The 20,992-nt window shown below is 38.7% G+C and overlaps 1 protein-coding gene across 1 annotated transcript in view; it reads left to right on the top strand.

Annotated features, from left to right (window-relative positions):
- The window catches only part of NUFIP1 (nuclear FMR1 interacting protein 1), a 44,151-nt gene that overhangs the window by 3,047 nt on the left and 20,112 nt on the right, over nucleotides 1-20,992 (top strand). The window contains exons 3-6 of the mRNA XM_019936527.3: nucleotides 903-1,001; nucleotides 1,751-1,813; nucleotides 2,465-2,541; nucleotides 18,462-18,554. Of these exons, the coding sequence (XP_019792086.1) occupies nucleotides 903-1,001; nucleotides 1,751-1,813; nucleotides 2,465-2,541; nucleotides 18,462-18,554 (332 nt within the window). The remainder of the gene's footprint in view (nucleotides 1-902; nucleotides 1,002-1,750; nucleotides 1,814-2,464; nucleotides 2,542-18,461; nucleotides 18,555-20,992) is intronic.

The following is a 20,992-nucleotide window of genomic DNA, read 5'->3' on the forward strand; positions in this document are numbered from 1 at the left end:
AATGGGGAATTATGATTACAGATAAATGTAAATGTTATTAAACTTCAATGAAGTAAACAAAAGTGTAATATGTATATTATACATAATATATATTATATATTTAATTTATTTATTTTACTAGCATATTGGGAGGAGAAGGATGAAATTAAAAGTTTTTGTTTTTTTTAATGAGGAACAACCCTTCATTATGTTCAGAAACTGAGTCTTAAAATAGGCTTCTTTTATTCTGATGTAGCTTATAATCTGGTCTTTCAACTTTTAAGATGTGTAAATAATTTTATTAGTTTAGAATAAATTGAGTAAATCTACAGCATGAGATTAGTACCCTTCATTTCGGCATCAAAACTATGTAACTAATATTAACAAAATATTGTGAAAGTATGTTTATTAACATAATGTCAACATTGAACAATTGGGGCCCTATATAGCCTATCATTGTAATAATCATTTTTGTTTTATGTTTAAACATAAAAGTAGTAAATTGGGAATTAAAAAAAACTAATATTTACCTAAATAGTTCTTTTTTTCTCATTCTGTAGTTAAAATATACACACACGCACGCACGCACTTGTTTTTCCTAAAAGAAGAAATACTGTTTTTACCCTGAATATTTATTTTTAGGTCATTTTGACATATGGTCTATTAAGTTTTAATTAGATTACCAATTTTAAATCTACTCACAATTTATATTAGCTTTACTCAGATTTAAAATTTTTTAACAAGCCTGGCTTTTCCTAATGTATTTGTTAAAAATAAAAACAGAATCATCCCTTCATTAAAAATGTATTCAGAAGTGTTTGCCACCTGTAAGGGTTGTGTGAAGAATCAAAATATGTACTGTATTTTTACTGATGATTAGAGTTCTCACCAAAAGCCTAATGCCTCTTCATTTTTGTTTGCAGAAAAGAAAGGAACCAGTTTTTCACTATTTTTGTGATACCTGTGATCGTGGTTTTAAAAATCAAGAGAAGTATGATAAACACATGTCCGAACATATGAAAGTAGGTTTTCTTAGTTGTCCTGATATTTATTTAGCAAAATGGGGGTATTTGGTAGAAATTCTGAGCTTCCTTCCCTTAAAAGTTTATAGTTTTCATAGAAATGTTGTTAGATGACTTGCCAAATTGGGACAGTAACTCTGGGATTTGCAGTTTGAGGGTGGGAAGCCCACTGCTTCAGGAAGTGTGAGATGACAGTAAAAGAGAAGGGAGGTCTGGCAGCTGTTTGCATGTATGCGCCTCGTCTGCTCTGTGAGAGGCTGGGCCTCTCCTCCGGTTGCTCCGTGCGCCTTTGTGAGTTCTTTCTCCTTTAAGGCTGCCCTTGACTAACCACACAGTGTAATTTGCCTTGGCCCAGCACCGTCTACGGGTGGTTTACACCGTATTAAGTACTTTTAACCAGGATATTTGAGAAGTAAAAAAGTTAAAAAGTAAGTTCTTAGTTTGGAAAGGTTCTCTTTCAGTTTGTAGGCGTGCCCCTTAACTTTAGGAATTAAGAACATTTTACAACATTGCTGATGTCGTGCATTCATTCAAGTGGAGAAGTAAATGATATGCATTACTGTACTATATACTTAGAGAGTGCAACTCTGTTTGGAGTGATTTTTGTTTTAGGTATTCAGTGATACCTAAACACCTACACCACATAGACGGGATACTATGCAATATGACCAGAATATGTCTGTATATATAGTAGTAAGGTAAATTTTTTATGGAAAACATTGAGTAGCCTTTCTTAAAAATTCTTACAGTGCCCTGAGGTAGATTGCTCTTTTAGTGCACATGAGAAGATTGTCCAATTCCATTGGAGAAATGTAAGTTCTTTTTTTGTTTGTTTGTTACATGCTCTTTTTATTTCATTGATTTATTATCTTCATAGTTCTCTATTTACATAGCCTACTAATGAGTAACATTCACAGAACACTGTACTTTGTAAGGCATTTTTACATCTACTATTCAATTTTATCCTTGTAAGCCACTGTGTAAAGTAAATAAATCTTGGCCCTATTTAACAGATTGGTAAAATGATTTGCCCAGGGTTTCAGAGCTGACCCCTGCACTTGAATTTCATGATGGCAAATTCTGTTTTACTATACCATGCTGTTTCAAATTGTTTTGTATATTCATTATTTCTCTAGCTAACTTTCTTAACTTTGGTTGGTAGGTAATTCATTTGGGTATTTAATATCAATCAAGTATTCGGTGACATTTACTTTGTAACCAAAATGATATTATTACTTTTTTCCTATCAGTAGTACTAATCTAAAGACAAGAGAAAAATTCTTTTTCCTTTAAAGGAAAAGTCATAATAAGGATAGATAAAGCTTGCTTACTTAGTTTTAAAATTGTCTCTGCTAGTAAATTTACTTTTGGGTACACAGTCTCCATTATCCCCCATAATATTTGAGATTTAGTCAAAAGCATACAATACGCTTCTTGATATTCAGCAGACATTTTCCCCTTAGACGCATGCTCCTGGTATGAAGAAAATCAAGTTAGACACTCCAGAGGAGATTGCAAGATGGAGGGAAGAAAGAAGAAAGTGAGTAAAGAGTTAAGAACTAGTGAAACAATTTTCTTTTACTGTGGCAAGGCTGAGGACTTGAAAATAATGACCGTTCTGGCCCTACGGAACAATTTGAAAAAGGAAATTTCGTCTTTCGTTATTTATTTATTTAAATTTTTGAATTTTATTTTATTTATTTATTTTTTTAAATATTTATTTTTTTATACAGCAGGTTATTAGTCCTCAATGAATTTTATTTATTCTTTTATACAGCAGGTTCTTATTAGTCATCAGTTTTATGCACATCAGTGTATACATGTCAATCCCAATCACCCAATTCATCACACCACCACCACCACCACCCCCCGTGGCTTTCCCCCCTGGTGTCTGTACGTTTGTTCTCTACATCTGTGTCTCAACTTCTGACCTGCAAACCAGTTCATCTGTACCACTTTTCTAGGTTCCACATACATGCGTTAACATACGGTATTTGTTTTTCTCTTTCTGACTGACTTCACTCTGTATGACAGTCTCTAGATCCATCCACGTCTCAACAAATGACCCAATTTCGTTCCTTTTTATGGCTGAGTAATATTCCATTGTATATATGTACCACATCTTCTTTATCCATTCATCTGTCGATGGGCATTTAGGTTGCTTCCATGACCTGGCTATTGTAAATAGTGCTGCAGTAAACATTGGGGTACATGTGTCTTTTTGAATTATGGTTTTCTCTGGGTATATGCCCAGTAGTGGGATTGCTGGGTCATATGGTAGTTCTATTTTTAGTTTTTTAAGGAACCTCCATACTGTTCTCCACAGTGGCTGTATCAGTTTACATTCCCACCAACAGTGCAAGAGGGTTCCCTTTTCTTCACACCCTCTCCAGCATTTGTTGTTTCTGGATTTTCTGATGATGCCCATTCTAACTGGTGTGAGGTGATACCTCATTGTAGTTTTGATTTGCATTTCTCTAATAATTAGTGATGTTGAGCAACTTTTCATGTGCTTCTTGGCCATCTGTATGTCTTCTTTGGAGAAATGTCTATTTAGGTCTACTCCCCATTTTTGAATTGGGTTGTTTGTTTTTTTAATATTGAGCTGCATGAGCTGTTTATATATTTTGGAGATTAATCCATTGTTCGTTGATTCGTTTGCAGATATTTTCTCCCATTCTGAGGGTTGTCTTTTCTTCTTGTTTATGGTTTCCTTTGCTGTGCAAAAGCTTTTAAGTTTCATTAGGTCCCATTTGTTTATTTTTGTTTTTATTTCCATGACTCTAGGAGGTGGCTCAAAATAGATCTTGCTGTGATTTATGTCAAAGAGTGTTCTTCCTATGTTTTCCTCTAAGAGTTTTATAGTGTCTGGTCTTGCATTTAAGTCTCTAATCCATTTTGAGTTTATTTTTGTGTATGGTGTTAGGGAGTGTTCTAATTTCATTCTTTTACATGTAGCTGTCCAGTTTTCCCAGCACCACTTATTGAAGAGACTGTCTTTTCTCCATTGTATATCCTTGCCTCCTTTGTCATAGATTAGTTGACCATAGGTGCGTGGGTTTATCTCTGGCTTTCTGTCTTGTTCTATGTTTCTGTTTTTGTGCCAGTACCATATTGTCTTGATTACTGTAGCTTTATAGTATAGTCTGAAGTATAGATTCCTCCAGCTCCGTTTTTTCCCCTCAACACTTTGGCTATTTGGGGTCTTTTGTGTCTCCATACAAATTTTAAGATTTTTTGTTCTAGTTTTGTAAAAAATACCATTGGTAATTTGATAGGGATTGCATTGAATCTGTAGATTGCTTTGGGTAGTACAGTCATTTTCACAATATTGATTCTTCCAATCCCAGAACATGGTATATCTCTCCATCTGTTGGTATCATCTTTAATTTCTTTCATCAGTGTCTTATAGTTTTCTGCATACAGGTCTTTTGTCTCCCTAGGTAGGTTTATTCCTAGGTATTTTATCCATTTTGTTGCAGTGGTAAATGGGAGTGTTTCCTTAATTTCTCTTTCAGATTAGTGTATAGGAATGGAAGACATTTCTGTGCATTAATTTTGTATCCTGCAACTTTACCAAATTCATTGGTTAGCTCTAGTAGTTTTCTGGTGGCATATTTAGGATTCTCTGTATAGTATCATGTCATCTGCAAACAGTGACAGTTTTACTTCTTCTTTTCCAATTTGTATTCCTTTTATTTCTTTTTCTTGTCTGATTGCCATGGCTAGGACTTCCAAAACTATGTTGAATAATAGTGGTGAGAGTGGACATCCTTGTCTTGTTCTGATCTTGTTCCTGAGGAAATGCTTTCAGTTTTTCACCATTGAGAATGATGTTTGCTGTGGGTTTGTCACATATGGCCTTTATTATGTTGAGGTAGGTTCCCTCTATGCCCACTTTCTGGAGAGTTTTTATCATAAATGGGTGTTGAATTTTTTCAAAAGCTTTTTCTGCATCTATTGAGATGATCATGTGGTTTTTCTTCTTCAATTTGTTAATATGGTTTAACACATGGATTGATTTGCGTATATTGAAGAATCCTTGCATCCCTGGGGTAAATCCCACTTGATCATGGTGTACGATCCTTTTAATGTGTTGTTGGATTCTGTTTGCTAGTATTTTGTTGAGGATTTTTGCATCTATATTCATCAGTGATATTGGTCTGTAATTTTCTTTTTTTGTAGTATCTTTGTCTGGTTTTGGTATCAGGGTGATGGTGGCCTCGTAGAATGAGTTTGGGAGTGTTCCTCCCTCTGCTATATTTTGGAAGAGTTTGAGAAGGGTGGGGGATAGCTCTTCTCTAAAAGTCTGATAGAATTTGCCTGTGAAGCCATCTGGTCCCAGACTTTTGTTTGTTGGAAGATTTTTAATCACAGTTTCAATTTCATTACTTGTGATTGGTCTGTTCATATTTTCTATTTCTTCCTGGTTCAGTCTTGGAAGGCTATACCTTTCTAAGAATTTGTCCATTTCTTCCAGGTTGTCCATTTATTGGCATAGAGTTGCTTGTAGTGGTCTCTTAGGATGCTTTGTATTTCTGCAGTGTCTGTTGTAACTTCTCCTTTTTCATTTCTAATTTTAATGAGTCCTCTCCCTCTTTTTCTTGATGAGTCTGGCTAATGGTTTATCAATTTTGTTTATCTTCTCAAAGAACCAACTTTTAGTTTTATTGATCTTTGCCACTGTTTTCTTTGTTTCTATTTCATTTATTTCTACTCTGATCTTTATGATTTCTTTCCTTCTGCTAACTTTGGGTTTTGTTTGTTCTTCTTTCTCTAGTTCCTTTAGGTGTAAGGTTAGATTGTTTATTTGAGATTTTTCTTGTTTCTGGAGGTAGGCTTGTATTGCTATAAACTTTCCTCTTAGAACTGCTTTCGCTGCATCCCATAGGTTTTGGATTGTCGTGTTTTCATTGTCATTTGTCTCTAGGTATTTTTTGATTTCCTCTTTGATTTCTTCAGTGATCTCTTGGTTATTAAGTAGTGTATTGTTTAGCCTCCATGTGTTTGTAATTTTTACGTTTTTTTCCCTGTAATTGATTTCTAATCTCATAGCCTTGTGGTCTGAAAAGATGCTTGATATGATTTCAATTTTCTTAAATTTACTGAGGCTTGATTTGTGACCCAAGATGTGATCTGTCCTGGAGAATGTTCCGTGTGCACTTGAGAAGAAAGTGTAATCTGCTGTTTTGGGAAGGCATGTCCTATAAATATCAATTAAATCTCTCTGGTCTATTGTGTCATCTAAAGCTTGTGTTTCCTTATTAATTTTCTGACTGGATGATCTGTCCATTGGTGTAAGTGAGGTGTTAAAGTCCCCCACTATTATTGTGTTACTGTCGATTTCCTCTTGTATAGCTGTTAGCAGTTGCCTTACGTATTGAGATGCTCCTATGTTGGGTGCATGTATATTTATAATTGTTATATCTTCTTCTTGGAATGATCCCTTGATCATTATGTAGTGTCCTTCCTTGTTTCTTGTAACATTCTTTATTTTAAAATCTATTTTATGTGGTATGAGTATTGCTACTCCAGCTTTCTTTTGATTTCCATTTGCATGGAATATCTTTTTCCATCCCCTCATTTTCAGTCTGTGTGTCCCTAGGTCTGAAGTGAGTCTCTTGTAGACAGCATATATATGGGTCTTATTTTTGTATCCAGCCTGTGTCTTTTGGTTGGAGCCTGTGTCTTTTGGTTGGAGCATTTAGTCCATTCATGCTTAAGGTAATTATCGATATGTATGTTCCTATGACCATTTTCTTAATTGTTTTGGGTTTGTTTTTGTAGGTCCTTTTTCTTCTCTTGTGTTTCCTGCCTAGAGAAGTTCTTTAGCATTTGTTTTAAAGCTGGTTTGGTGGTTCTGAATTCTCTGAGCTTTTGCTTGTCTGTAAAGGTTTTAATATCTCTGCTGAATCTGAATGAGATCCTTGCTGGGTAGAGTAATCTTGGTTGTAGGTTCTTCCCTTTCATCACTTTAAATATATCATGCCACTCCCTTCTGGCTTGTAGAGTTTCTGCTAAGTCAGCTGTTAACGTTATGCGAGTTCCCTTGTATGTTATTTGTTGTTTTTCCCTTGCTGCTTTAAATAATTTTTCTTTGTCTTTAATTTTTGCCAATTTGATTACTTTGTGTCTTGGCGTGTTTCTCCTTTGGTTTATCCTGTATGGGACTCACTGTGCTTCCTGGTCTTGGGTGGCTATTTCCTTTCCCATGTTAGGGAGGTTTTCGACTCTAATCTCTTCAAATATTTCCTCTGGTCCTTTCTCTTTTCTCCTTCTGGGACCCCTATAATTCGAATGTTGTTGCGTTTAATGTTGTCCCAGTGGTCTCTTAGGCTGTCTTCATTTCTTTTCATTCTTTTTTATTTCTTCTGTTCAGCGGCAGTGAATTCCACCATTCTGTCTTCCAGGTCACTTATCCGTTCTTCTGCCTCAGTTATTCTGCTATTGATTCCTTCTAGTGTAGTTTTCATTTCAGTTATTGTAATGTTCATCTCTGTTTGTTTGTTCTTTAATTCTTGGTCTTTGTTAAACATTTCTTGCATATTCTCGATCTTTGCCTCCATTCTTTTTCTGAGGTCCTGGATCACCTTCACTATCATGATTCTGAATTCCTTTTCTGGAAGGTTGCCTATCTCCACTTCACTTAGTTGTTTTTCTGGGGTTTATCTTGTTCCTTCATCTGGTCCATAGCTCTCTGCCTTTTCATCTTGTCTGTCTTTCTGTGAATGTGGTTTTTGTTCTACAGGCTGCAGGATTGTAGTTCTTCTTGCTTCTGCTGTCTGCCCTCTGGTGGATGAGGCTGTCTAAGTGGCTTGTGCAAGTTTCCTGATGGGAGGGACTGGTGGTGGGTAGAGCTGGTTGTTTCTCTGGTGGGCAGAGCTCAGTAAAACTTTAATCTGCTTGACTGCTGATGGGTGGGGCTGGGTTCCCTCCCTGTTGGTTGTTTGGCCTGAGGCAACCGAACACTGGCGCCTACCTGAGCTCTTTGGTGGGGCTAATGGCAGACTCTGGGAGGGCTCATGCCAAGGAGTACTTCCCGGAACTTCTGCTGCCAGTGTCCTTGTCCCCACGGTGAGCCACAGCCACCCCCCGCCTCTGCAGGAGACTCTCCAACACTAGCAGGTAGGTCTGGTTCAGTCTCCTATGGGGTCACTGCTCCTTCCCCTGGGTCCGGATGCTCACACTACCATGTGTGTTCCCTCCAAGAGTGGAGTCTCTGTTTCCCCCAGTACTGTCGAAGTCCTGCTATCATATCCCACTAGCCTTCAAAGTCTGATTCTCTAGGAATTCCTCCTCCTGTTGCTGGACCCCCAGGTTGGGAAGCCTCACGTGGGGCTCAGAACCTTCACTGCAGTGGGTAGACTTCTGTGGTATAAGTGTTCTCCAGTTTGTGAGTCACCCACCCAGCAGTTATGGGATTTGATTTTATTGTGATTGCGCCCCTCCTACCGTCTCATTGCGGCTTCTCCTTTGTCTTTGGATGTAGGGTATCTTTTTTGGTGAGTTCCAGTGTCCTCCTGTCGATGATTGTCCAGCAGCTAGTTGTGATTCTGGTGTTCTCGCAAGAGGGAGTGAGAGCACATCCCTTCTGCTCCACCATCTTGGTTCAGGCTCACCCATGGAAATTTGGTCTTTTATAATGTTGCAAATATTCAATGGAAAATGACCAGTCCTAATTTTGTCATTCTTCAGAATTGGTATATAGTGACTTAGGGAGTATCATTACTTGACGTATAATAAACACACAGTATTTATTATTGCAGTTTTGATTCCTTGCATTCCCTTATAACGTTGGTAGTAGGGAATAGGACTGTAAACTATATTATATGAGGCTATTTGAATGTAGCTTTTGGTAGACCTAATAGGAACTCTTCATAAATGATGTCATAATGGGACCTTGCTCTTTGAGGGGAGCCACTACATGCCCCCTCTGTTAAATATTCAACACTGAGGCAGTGATGGGTGAGTGCTATTTTTTTAAAAAATGTATAATACTTTGTTATGTTTATTGTTTTGATTACTTTAAAAAAGTTGTTGAATGATTGGAGTGTGCTAGGCAGAGGGAGTACAGCAGTGACAAGATACACACGTGCCTGTCCTTATCCATAAAAAGACGAGAAATGTTTTCCTGTAATTAAAGTCTAAGAAATTTGAGTCTTACCATGTGACTTGTAGCTTTATACTTATAAGGGAAGAAAGCTCAGAAGATGTCTAGCTAGAATCTACCATTGAAAAATCCCATGAGGATGCTGTTGTCTCAGGATAGGACCAGGATACCTCATCCTGAAACAGAAGACCAAGTCAGAGCTATTAGGATGGTCAGCAGCACTTTTAAGTCAATAGCTGTTTTTCTGGAATTGAAAAATGAGGAGAGCCTCAGATAGGAAGAGTTACCTTCACAGGTCAAGAAGGATACTTAAAAACTTTTAACCAGCAGGTTAAAATTGTACTTCGTTCAACTTAAAGTTTTCAGCTTAAAGCCCCTGTATGTGTGTATGTGAAGAGCTGTGTGAAATGTTGCACTGTTATATGAGAGAGTTAGCTACTGCTCTTTAAAGCCTGAAAGGTAATTCTGAGGAAAACCAGCATAAACGTAAAGATTTAGAACCAACCAAGAACAAATAGAATTCAGCAAATGTGTATGCAACTATCCTTTATTAATACTGTGTAAAGAGTTAGATGAGGGTGAAGGACAATCAGAGGAAATTAATTCTTAAGCAAGTAAACCTGGGTCCAGCCAGTCAGCAGTCAACATGGACTCAATGGATTTAATAGAATTTTAAGAGCATCCTTGGCTAACAAATGTAATAATCTAGGGTAAGAATCTAGGCCACCAGGAGTAGGGTATACTAGAATGCCTTTTCCTCTTTATCTCCCGGCAGAATCTTATTTATCTTGTAAGACCTGTTGGGTTTTGTTTGTTTGTTTTGCGGTATGCTGGCCTCTCACTGTTGTGGCCTCTCCAGTTGCGGACTCCAGATGAGCAGGCTCAGCAGCCATGGCTCATGGGCCCAGCCGCTCCACAGCACGTGGGATCCTCCTGGACCGGGGCATGAACCCGTGTCCCCTGCATCAGCAGGCGGACTCTCAACCACTGCGCCACCAGGGAAGCCCCCTGTTTTGGTTTTTTTAACATGTATTTATTTATTTATTTTGGCTACGCTGGATCTTAGTCGCGGCATGCGGACTACTTCTTACTTGCTGCACGCATGTGGGATCTAGTTCCCCGACCAGGGATTGAACCCAGGTCCCCAGCATTGGGAATGCAGAGTCTTACCCACTGGACCACCAGGGAAGTCCTAAGACCTGTCTTAAGTGTCACCTGATTTGTCATTCTCTTCTTCTTCTTCATTTCCTCTATCTCAATGCTGTCAGAGTGCTAGTCTGTAACAAGATAAGGAACTTGTACCAGAATATAAATCTATACCTTACTTTCTTCATTGAGAAAGTCTTCGTAAGAAGAACATGTCAGCTGAACTAAATATATTTTGTTTAGGGACATAGCTGATTTATACCCTGACATAAGTGTGTGGATTGGCTGCCAGTCCACGGACCAACCTCCCCTAAAGCATTATTCACTACTTCCTGTGTGAATACATAGCTTATTAATACAAACACAATAGCGTTTGTTGCATTATATTATAGGTGGCCCTAGTCTTAGACATCTTTGATTCTGCTGCACTTTGCGTAGTACCTGGGATTTAGTATGTGGAGAATAAATATTTGTGGACTGAATTACCGTTAAATGGTGCAGTGTGGGAAGAACAAGTCTTGGCATTGATAAGGAGCCTTAGCCAATTGCATGGTCAAACATAGAAGTCACAGGAGTTGGGACCATGACGTGATTTGGCTTAGTGAAGAATTCGAAGGAGTTCATGTAAAGCTCCTTGCCTCCTCTAGGTGGCTTCTTTACAGGTACAATTTTTTTCTTCTCACGATTCTACTTCACTCTAGTTTTTTGTTTTCTGTTTGTTTTGCTTATTTGTTTTTTATCTGTTGGGTGTATATTCTTCTTACTATTTTGCACAGAGGAATAGTCAAACAAGAAGAGTTAGCTCCCCTTCCTGATACTTAGTTTTTAAAGAGCTGGTGATGACAGTATTGAAGATTATATCCTGCTAGATGGACTGGAAATTGCCTACCTGCAAAGGTTTTTCCCTGGTACTTTGCCCTGACTTTGGTCAGTTGGAAGTTGTTGCAGCTCAGTGGTGCCAGGCCCTGTTGTATATGTTTAATTCTTTTGAGGAGAATGATGATGGCTATTAGTCAGCAATGATTATAAAGCAACAGAGAAGTTAACTAAGTAAGGTGTTGAATCTCTCAAGTTTTGAGTTCACTTAAGGCAATAGGGAAGTTCTGAAATGAGTTCCTGATTAACCAACTTTGGTTCTTTTATATCTAACGAGTGTTTAAATTAAGTCATTATATAAACTGGGAAAATTGGACCCACTATTAAATTAATGGTAGCCAGCTTCAGTGATTCTGTTCTACTATGTCTCTAGCTGTTCTACTCTCCCACAGTCCTCCACTCTACCCTCCTTCTCAGCATATAAGAGGAAGGACCTCATCTAGTCTGGAGGAGTGGGGTGTTCCTTGACAAAGGGCAGTTGAGCTGAACTTAGACCTAATTAGGAAGAAAGGGGAGGTAGGGGCTAGTGCACAGACAGATTGGCATGAGTATAGGAACTTGAATATAGGTAAGAGATGATAGAAGCTTTTGAAAGATGGCAGTTGTGGGGACAGAACTAGTGATGGCAGTTGTGGATATAGAACATAAAAATGGGCACTGTTTGGTAGTTGGACATTTGTGAGGTTGAGGAGGAAAGAGGTTTTGAGGAGATGTCCAAGTTCCTCTGTGAAAGCACCTTTGTGAAAGGTGGTGCCTGTTGCTCAGACAGGGAATCCCGGAAGAGAATCACATTTGGAGGTGTTGATTTAGGACATCGTTGAGTATGAGGAGATTCTGAGATGTCTATTTGAAGATGTTGTGTAAGCATTGGGACTCAGACCTGACTGGCTGGAGATAGATATTTTAAAATCATGAAACCATGAATGCAGAAGATATACCCCACAGAGAGAGGGTAGAGTGGAGAGGGAAGATAGCCTAAAAGGGAGTTAAAACCAACAAGCCTGCTGAGCAAGAGCCAGAGAAGTAGAAGAAAACTCAGAATATGACCTGTCGTGGAAGCCAGTAGAAGGGAGGATTTCAAGAAGGAAGATGTGATTATCAGTGCAGATTGCTGTGGAAAGGTCAAATAAAACAAGAACAAAAAGTGACTGGTTTTGTGACTTGTAGGGCCCCCTTGACGTGGATTCCAGATGATTGCTCCTTGGCCCTTCTTCTTGGAGTTTCCTGCCATCTGTCTCCACAGCTCTCTGCAGCTCTGACAGCCTCCCCCATGATTCTTTTTTTTTAAAAAAATATTTATTTGGCTGCGTTGGGTCTTAGTTGCGGCAGCGGGATCTTCGTTGCGGCACATGGGATCTTTTGTTGTGGAGTGCAGGCTCTTTGTTGCTGCATGCGGGCTTGTCTCTAGTTGTGGTGCACGGGCTTTAGAGGGCACAGCCTCAGTAGTTGCGGCGTGTGGGCTCTCTAGTTGTGGCGTGTGGGCTCTAAAGTGCTCAGGCTCAGTAGTTGCGGTGTGCAGGGTTAGTTGCCCCACGGCATGCGGGATCTTAGTTCCCCAACCAGGGATTGAACCCACATCCCCTGCATTGGAAGGCGGACTCTTAACCCCTGGACCACCAGGGAAGTCCCTCCCCCGTGATTCTTAACAAGGCGGATTGCAGTTGCCTTTACCACCCTGCCCTTGGCATATATATAGATGGTCCAACAGAAGTGTGTATCCTTTGAATTCCGCTGACTTTGAGACTCACAGCTTACAGCAAAGAGTTTCATCTGGCACCTTTTTACCTTCCAATTTCCAGTGTCCTTTACCTCCATGCAGTTTCTGCCACTTACTTTCACGGCCACCCTGTGGATCTTCTGGACTTTCTGCCCCGGAAATCTTGAAGTTGGGCTTACTCCTCTTTGGTCATAACTTGCATTTCATCCAACTGTCTCACTGTCACCTGTACCTGGTCCCGGACTAGTTGAAGCCTCCCACCTCTTACCCCCTTTACCTTCTTTTTCTCTCATCCCCCTTCTGTCTTTGCTTCTCTGCCAAGTTTAAGTCACTTCCACCACTCTCAGAAGCTCAGCTCCCTCATTCCGTTGCCCTTCGTTACACCCACCTGGCAAAATCTCAGCCCTGGCTCAGTTGCTAAGTGTTGTTCAAGAAAACCACACAGCTGAAGTACACTCTGCAGAGGAACACTCAGCAGTGTTGATCACACTTAAGGAATTGACTTTGACCAACGAGGTTAGGCTATTCTCTTTGTGTTTGTTCTTTTTTCATGCAAATTGAGATGCTAGTATGCATGTATTTTTTAGTTACACAGATGACTATGTAGAATAAAATTTACAGATAAATTTGTTAAACTGATTTTATTTTAGCCAGGTAAAATGCCAGTGAAAACAACACCTTAGAACTGACAGGGTACTGTAATGTGGGCTTAACATATCTTTCCTGATTAATCCCACGTTACTTATAGGAGTTCTTTGTCCCAGCCAGACTTGGTTTTTTTCTTTTTCATATCCCAAACAAGTTTTTTGAACTTTTAACCTCTGTTTGGATCATGCTGCTTCCAGAAAATCCTCCCTTCTCTATCCTTGAAGTTCTGCTCACTGCTTTAGTCCAGCTGAAATCCTGCCAGACTAAAATTTTGGGAGTATTTTTCCTTATCTGCTTAGAGGGGTATCTTGTTCCTCTTTGAATGTGGTATCCCCTCTGCCTCCTTAGTGTATGTGCCCCTCATTATGGTACTATTGATGAACTTTTTTGCTTATGTGTCTTTTTTAAAAAAATAAATTACAAGCTTTAGAAATGTAAGAACCATGGTTTGTGTGACTGTTTATATCCCGGTGCCATAGGTAGAAGGGATGTTTATAAATGTCGATATATGTAAATGGGGCTTGAAAATATTTTTATTATGGGTGTTATTCTATTTTGGTATATACAAGTAAGTGGTTGGAGAAATCTTGCTGAGATTCATATTTTTAATTTATGTTTTAAACTATACTTTTGTCATTGTTAAAGAAATTGGGCAGTGTTGATCAGATTAATAACTGTAGTTGGAATTCAGTAATATAACTAATGGTACTTAAACTGCTGTGGGTTTGAACAATAAATTCTCACCACGTAGGACAGATCATCACCAAGACAAACCAAATTGATCTGTATTTGAATGCATTACTTTCTACAGTAGCTTTCCCCATTTGAACGGGAACTCTGCCACCTTGTGGTTTTGTGCAACAAGTGCTTTAAAGGAAAAAATTCCACTGGCTAGAGAAACTTAAGGAATATTAACATTTGAAGATGCAAACTAGCTTAGGTAGCACGTGTTTCTCTAAAGTCCCTGGTAGAAGACTAGTTTGGTTTTGTAATGTAATCGAGAACTCTCAGCCACCTTTGAATTTATGTTGATGTACATTATAGCTTTGAATAACTTCCTGACAAGAGTTTAGCTTGAAATTAGAGGTAAACATTCAGTATTTGAAAAGGCAAAGATTGTTTTATATATGGCCAAGGTTACTGAAAAGAGATAGTAGTAGACTCTTGCCTTTAAGACCCTCACTCTAATGGGAGACGTGGGAAGAATATCCGTAGGTGGCCGTGAGAGCACAGGCAACTGAAGCATTAATTTTTGCTGTGTGGGGATAACAGTGTCTGGTCAAGGGATAGCTGGCGTCTTTGGAAGGCAGGGCAATCAGTTCGTTTTGCAGGACTTCTTGTGAGAGGGGTCGTGCCACCCCTTCCCTCCCCCTCCAATTTATTTGAAGGTGAAGTTTATTCTTTTTTAATGCATAGTTCTGACAAACATCCATAGTTGTGTTTAATTAAAAACTTTAAGGCTTTCCACCAGTAATCTGCAAAAAAAGAAATCCTAGCCGAAAAAAACCGGTAGTTATTTTTTCTTAATTCCTGTCGGGTACAAATGCTGTATGATTTGGCATTAGGAAAAATGAGTGGTAGAGGTTCGTTTCCCAAACCTCTTATTTTAGAGATGTTGAAACATACTTCACGGCAGATTTGGAGTCCACTAGGTGGAGTAGTTGTGTTATTTATTTTAATACTGCAGTTACTGTGGCTCTGAGGAAACGCTTTACAGCTGTGTCCCCAGTTCTTTCAGAATTCCAGCAGAGGGGCTGTGCTCCTAAAGAATGCTACATCTTTTTGAAGTTTGGAAAGACTTTGAAATAAAAATGCAGTAGTGTTGAAGTAGCTGTGATTCAGGGAGAATAAAGAGGGATTGTGTTTTTCTACAGAAGAGGCTTAAGGGAAAAGCCAAGGAGTGGGTGGTGATTTGAGTATAAGGAAAGAGAAGGGTAACCAGAATGAGATGTGCTAAGATAATGGTTGGTTCCATGTTGCTAATTTATTGACTCTGGGGCTTAAGGATTGTCACTGGAGGCTTAAAGGCTTAGGCAAGGGGAAGACAAAGAGGGGATAAGAAATGAAAGAGGGAGAAGAGAGCAAGATAGAGAGCATACGGTTTCAGGGCCACTTCCTTTTGGGGTGTTGGGAAAAGATGGAAGTAGGGAGAAAAGTGATTTTAGCAGATAAAAATAGAGAAACCAACTGTGAAAATACCACTTGTCACAGTCTTTATAGCTTTATAACATCCATTCTCTACCAGGAGATATTGGACTAAATTTTATTGGTATGTAATTGTACAATGTAACACAATTTGTGATTTTTCTCAACAGTTTTCTCTGGATTTGTGTAATTTAGAAACCTGAACTGTGTCCTTTATCAAAGATCCAGACTTTTCCTTATTCTTGTATCTCACTAGTATGTTGCTGGAAGGGGCTTCTGATTATTGTTGTATGTATAACTAGGTCTTGTGTTTCTGGTTTCCCATTTGGGGGGATAATTTGCTCTCTGGTACCCTTGTTTTCCCTAGTTTTTAGTCTCTAGGTTCTATGTAAATAAGAATGGTATAACTTTTGCAAGAAAATTTTATTAATTTAAGCACTGAAAAATAGAATCTTATAACTTTGGAAGGGATATAAAAATCCCCTACCTTTAGGAAAGTGACACTTCAGTCAGCCAGAAAGAAGAAGTGAGCTGTTTTAAAAGACTTCCACCAAAGGAGTTTCCACAACATTCTTGATGTCTCATTCAAGGAATTCTTTATTATATCTCACCTAAAATCCACTTACTGTAACAAACTGTTTATATTCCTTATCATTGAGAAACATTTACATAGCTCCTTGCTTATACATGAAACACTGTAGGACCAAGTCTTTATGTTTAGCATATGACCCAACATGTTAAGGGTTGCTCTGTAACACTCAGAAGAAAAACGTTAAAGAAACACATTTTGTGTTTCTTTAACATTTTTAAGAATAAGAATAAGTGAATTTCAGAGGTGTGAAGAGTGTTGATTAGTTGTGAGTTACACGTCTAGACACTGTGGTGCCTGTGAAAGTCATCACCTTTTCCTCATCATTTCTGCTTCGGTGTAGTTTGTCTTCAGGTTGAGAACAGCTGGCTGCCATCTTCTCTGTAAGATCATTTTTTGTCACTTCTCTCCCTCTTTTAAAGGCTGCAAATAGTTCTAGTTCCTTTCATCTTTCTTCAGAGGTTTTATTTTTTCATCCTGTTAATCATCTTTGAGTCTCTTTTGAATCCCCTCCAAGTTTTATTTTTCCTTAACATTCCTTTTCAGTTTAGAAGTACAAAGCTGGATGCAGTGCCCTGAGAGTTTCTGATCACCTTTGAGTGTCATGAGAGGATGATTTCACACTTGTACCTGTGCCAGAGTCCATTTCATATCGCCTTAGATTATGTTTGCTTTCCAAAACTGTACTCATGTGGTGCTGACTGCCTGTCAGATTTTTATCTCCTGTGACCTTGATCTTTTCCTCTTATGTTTATTTATAACTTGTACATTAATCATCTTTTATTTGTGGAGTTTATTTTTCTTGGCTGGATAGATTGCTTTGCACTGTCCTCACTGAAATTCATTGCCTTTCTTTTTCTGATTACTTCACCACTTACTCAATGTCATTTCTATTCTTATCTTCCAGTGTGCCCAGCCCATGGGCTTCTATTGTCTGTGCTATCCCAGTCAGTGATGCAGATGTTAAAAAAAGAAGGGGGTAGAGACAGTGTCCTCGAAATGATGGCAGAACATGATGTGTTGATGTTTCTCAAAATTTACTCTAATGAGCAGCCAGGCTGAATGGTAGAGGGCTGTCTGTGTTCCCCTCCTTTCGTGCTTTTTATGCTCCTAGTATCTGTTCCTCTCACCACCGAAGTTTGGTGCCCCCATCACCACACAGCTGTGCTAAGGAACAAAGAAAGCTTTGTCAGAGCAATTCGTCTTGCACGCTGCTGTCAGATTTAATTCTTTTCACTGCCTTGTTCATATCTTTCCCTGTTCATAACTTGCAGTGGCTCCCCAACGCCACTGAATTAAAAATAGCTTTCTCGTCTGGCATTCGAGGCACATTTTGGCCCCAACCTGCCTTTCTGGTCTGATTGCCTGTAACTGTTTCTTTAAGAATGAACCACTTGCCATTCTCTCACACATTCTGAGGCCTTGGTTTGTCTGCATTGTTTGCTTAGAACACTCTGACCAAAAAAAGAAAAAAAAAAAGGTCCCTGGCAGTCCAGTGGTTAAGACTCTGTGCTTCCACTGCATGGGGCATGGGTTCGATCCCTGGTTGATCCCACAGGCCATGTGGCGCGGCCAAAAAAAAAAACAAAGCACATGCTGACGCTTTTCCTTCAGATTTTTGTCTCTTAACACCATTTAAGACCAGTGTCTTTCATGTTCCTTTCTTTGTGGATTTCTCCATCTAGATAGGATCTTTCCTTCCCAACCTCCCTTATACTCCTTGGGATGCTTAATATTTTGTCTTGTTATAACTAGTCTTTAGAAATAACCATGCTTTTCTTAACCTTCCTGGTAGACTGTAGCTTTTTTTTTAAGAACTGTCTCTTCCTCATCTTGGTAACTTTGGATATACCTCCTAGTATGTATTTGCATAAGTAGATGCATAAGAAAATACCTTTTTGTTTATAGTATTTATGGGTATGTGCCAAATAAATGAACTCTATATATGAGTTTCAGCACATTATGTGATACATTTGATTTAAATTCTATTGTAAGCTTCTTACTTGGTAACAGACTGGTTTGGAGTTTGGACTGGCAGCTGGTATATACTTTGAGTAGCATTGTTACAGTCTACTTTTTCACCCTTAAAAAAATTCCAGAAGGAATTAAAAGTTTATATCAATTTACTGCATTAGTCATTAAACAAAAGTTGTTAAATGCAACAATTGCTTGATTGCATAATTAAAATTTACTCTAAAAGCCCTTTTATAATGGACTTTTATTCTCTAGAAATTACCCAACTCTGGCTAATATCGAAAGGAAGAAAAAGTTAAAAATTGAAAAGGAAAAGAGAGGAGCAGTGTTGACAACGACACAGTATGGGTAAGTTCCTTAAAATTGCTTGCACCCTCAATGCTTATTTTAAATGAATGTATGTACTTATAAATAATAAAAAAGCATACACCCAAATCCTAAACCCTCTACACTTTCAATTCTGAAATATTTGCTTTTGTAACTTTTTTATTTAAAAATTTTAAAATTATATTTAAAAATAAGTAGTACCCTACATTTATGTGGTTTTCAAAACGATTTACAGTAACAAGTCTCTTCTGTCTTTGTATCCTAGCTAAACAGTTCTTCCCAGAGGCAACGCATTTTATCTTTCTAGAGATATTTCATCTTTATATAGCACATAGATAATAGTCTTTTTTTTTCCTTTTTTTTTTTTTTTGCGGTACATGGGCCTCTCACTGCTGTGGCCTCTCCCGTTGCGGAGCACAGGCTCCAGACGCGCAGGCTCAGCAGCCATGGCTCACGGGCCCAGCCGCTCCGCGGCACGTGGGATCCTCCCGGACCGGGGCATGAACCCGCGTCCCCTGCATTGGCAGGTGGACTCTCAACCACTGCGCCACCAGGGAAGCCCTTCCTTTTTTGATACTATTGTACGTCTTGCCTTTTTTAGCCAAATAATATACTTGGAGATTGTCCTATATTGACATATAAACAAGACTCCTCATTCTCTGAGGGTGTGTAAGAAGCATAAGAATATCCCAAAGGGTCTTTTTTTTTTCTTAAAAAAAAAAATTCTCTATTGACAGACATTTAAGTTTTCACCAATCTTTTACTAATAAAAAGTTGCCATTATTGCCCTGTACATATATTTTACACATGTGCAGATATTTCTGAGTATGGATTCCTAGAAGTGGTTTTGCTGAGTCAAAAGACATGTGCATTTATAATATTGATAGGTGACTGCCAAATACCTATCATAGAAGCTATTGTAGTTTACTCTCCCACCAGCAGTGTACGAGACATCCCATTTTCCCCAGTGCCTCACATTCATAGAATTTTTTCCATTTTGTTTTGTATTGAGTGTACAACTGAATGAATTTATATACGTTCACATACCTACATACCCATGTAACTTCCACACATTAATAATACATAGAACGTCTTACCTTACAAAGGTTTCTTTCATAGGCTATCCTTAGTTCCATGCCTCCCCATAAAGGTTACCTCTTTTCTGATTTCTATCATCATAAATTTATTTTACCTGTTCTTAGAACCTTGTATAAGTGGAATCATATAATATTGATGTGTCTTCTTTAGCGTATAGTTTCTGTGGCTCAAAATTATCTTGTGAGATTCATCCATATTGTTGTGTATAGCTGTAAATCCATTCTTGTTGCTATATAGAACTTAATTGTGAGAATATATATTCATTCTACTATTGGTCATTTGGGTTTTTTCCAATTTGGGCTATTATGAATAAAGCTACTATGAACATTCTTTTAAGTGTCTTTTGTGGACATAAGTACTTGTTTCTTGTTTACATTGGCCATACACACACACACACACACACACACACACACACTAGGTCATACTAGATATTTAGTTATAATAGATGTAGTCAAACAGTTTTCCAAAACACTTGTACTAATTTATACTCCTACTGACTCTGCATCTAATTGCTGTGTGTCCTGGTCAATGCATAGTATTGTTATACCTTTTCTTCATGTTATACCATTTCCCTCGTGACTAACGATGTTGGACATCTTTTTATATGCTTATCCGTCATGTCGATATTCTCTTGTGAAGTGCCAGTTCAAGTCTTTGACCATTTTTTTTAAAGCGTTTTTTTAATTATGTGTAACATAGACAAAATTATTTGTCAATAAATTTTTGAGGAATTTCACGTGTTCTGATTCTTTCCACTGCCAATCACCTTAGTTCCTCCAAACTCATAATCTTCAAGATAAAATAGCCCTTTCAAAAAGAAGTTGTTATGTTAGCCCACAATTCTTTTAGTTGGGCTTCTTTGATCTCCAGGGGAATATGGACACGCTTCAAAATTCCACACCCGTAATCTTTGGGATCCAGTTTCCTCAAGCGATTTACTTTAGGACCATGTTTAGGGTCAGGAGATGGATCTGCTTGTTTCTCAATTTGACATCCTCTAAAAATGTGTTAGGTTCAAATCGTATTCACTCCTAAGCCATCACACCCTAGAACAGTACAGATCATTGGGATATGCCAATACCTTTTTAAAATCCAGACACTGGGGCTTCCCTGGTGGCGCAGTGGTTGAGAGTCCGCCTGCCGATGCAGGGGACACGGGTTCGTGCCCCGGTCCAGGAAGATCCCACATGCCGCGGAGCGGCTGGGCCCGTGAGCCATGGCCGCTGAGCCTGCGCATCCGGAGCCTGTGCTCCGCAACGGGAGGGGCCGCAACAGTGAGAGGCCCGCGTACCGCAAAAAAAAAAAAAAAAAAAATCCAGACACTGTGTTCAAGATACAAGGTTAAAAAAAGAAGCCATCTT

This window comes from Tursiops truncatus, chromosome 18, assembly GCF_011762595.2.
Source record: "Tursiops truncatus isolate mTurTru1 chromosome 18, mTurTru1.mat.Y, whole genome shotgun sequence".
Lineage (NCBI taxonomy): Eukaryota > Metazoa > Chordata > Mammalia > Artiodactyla > Delphinidae > Tursiops > Tursiops truncatus.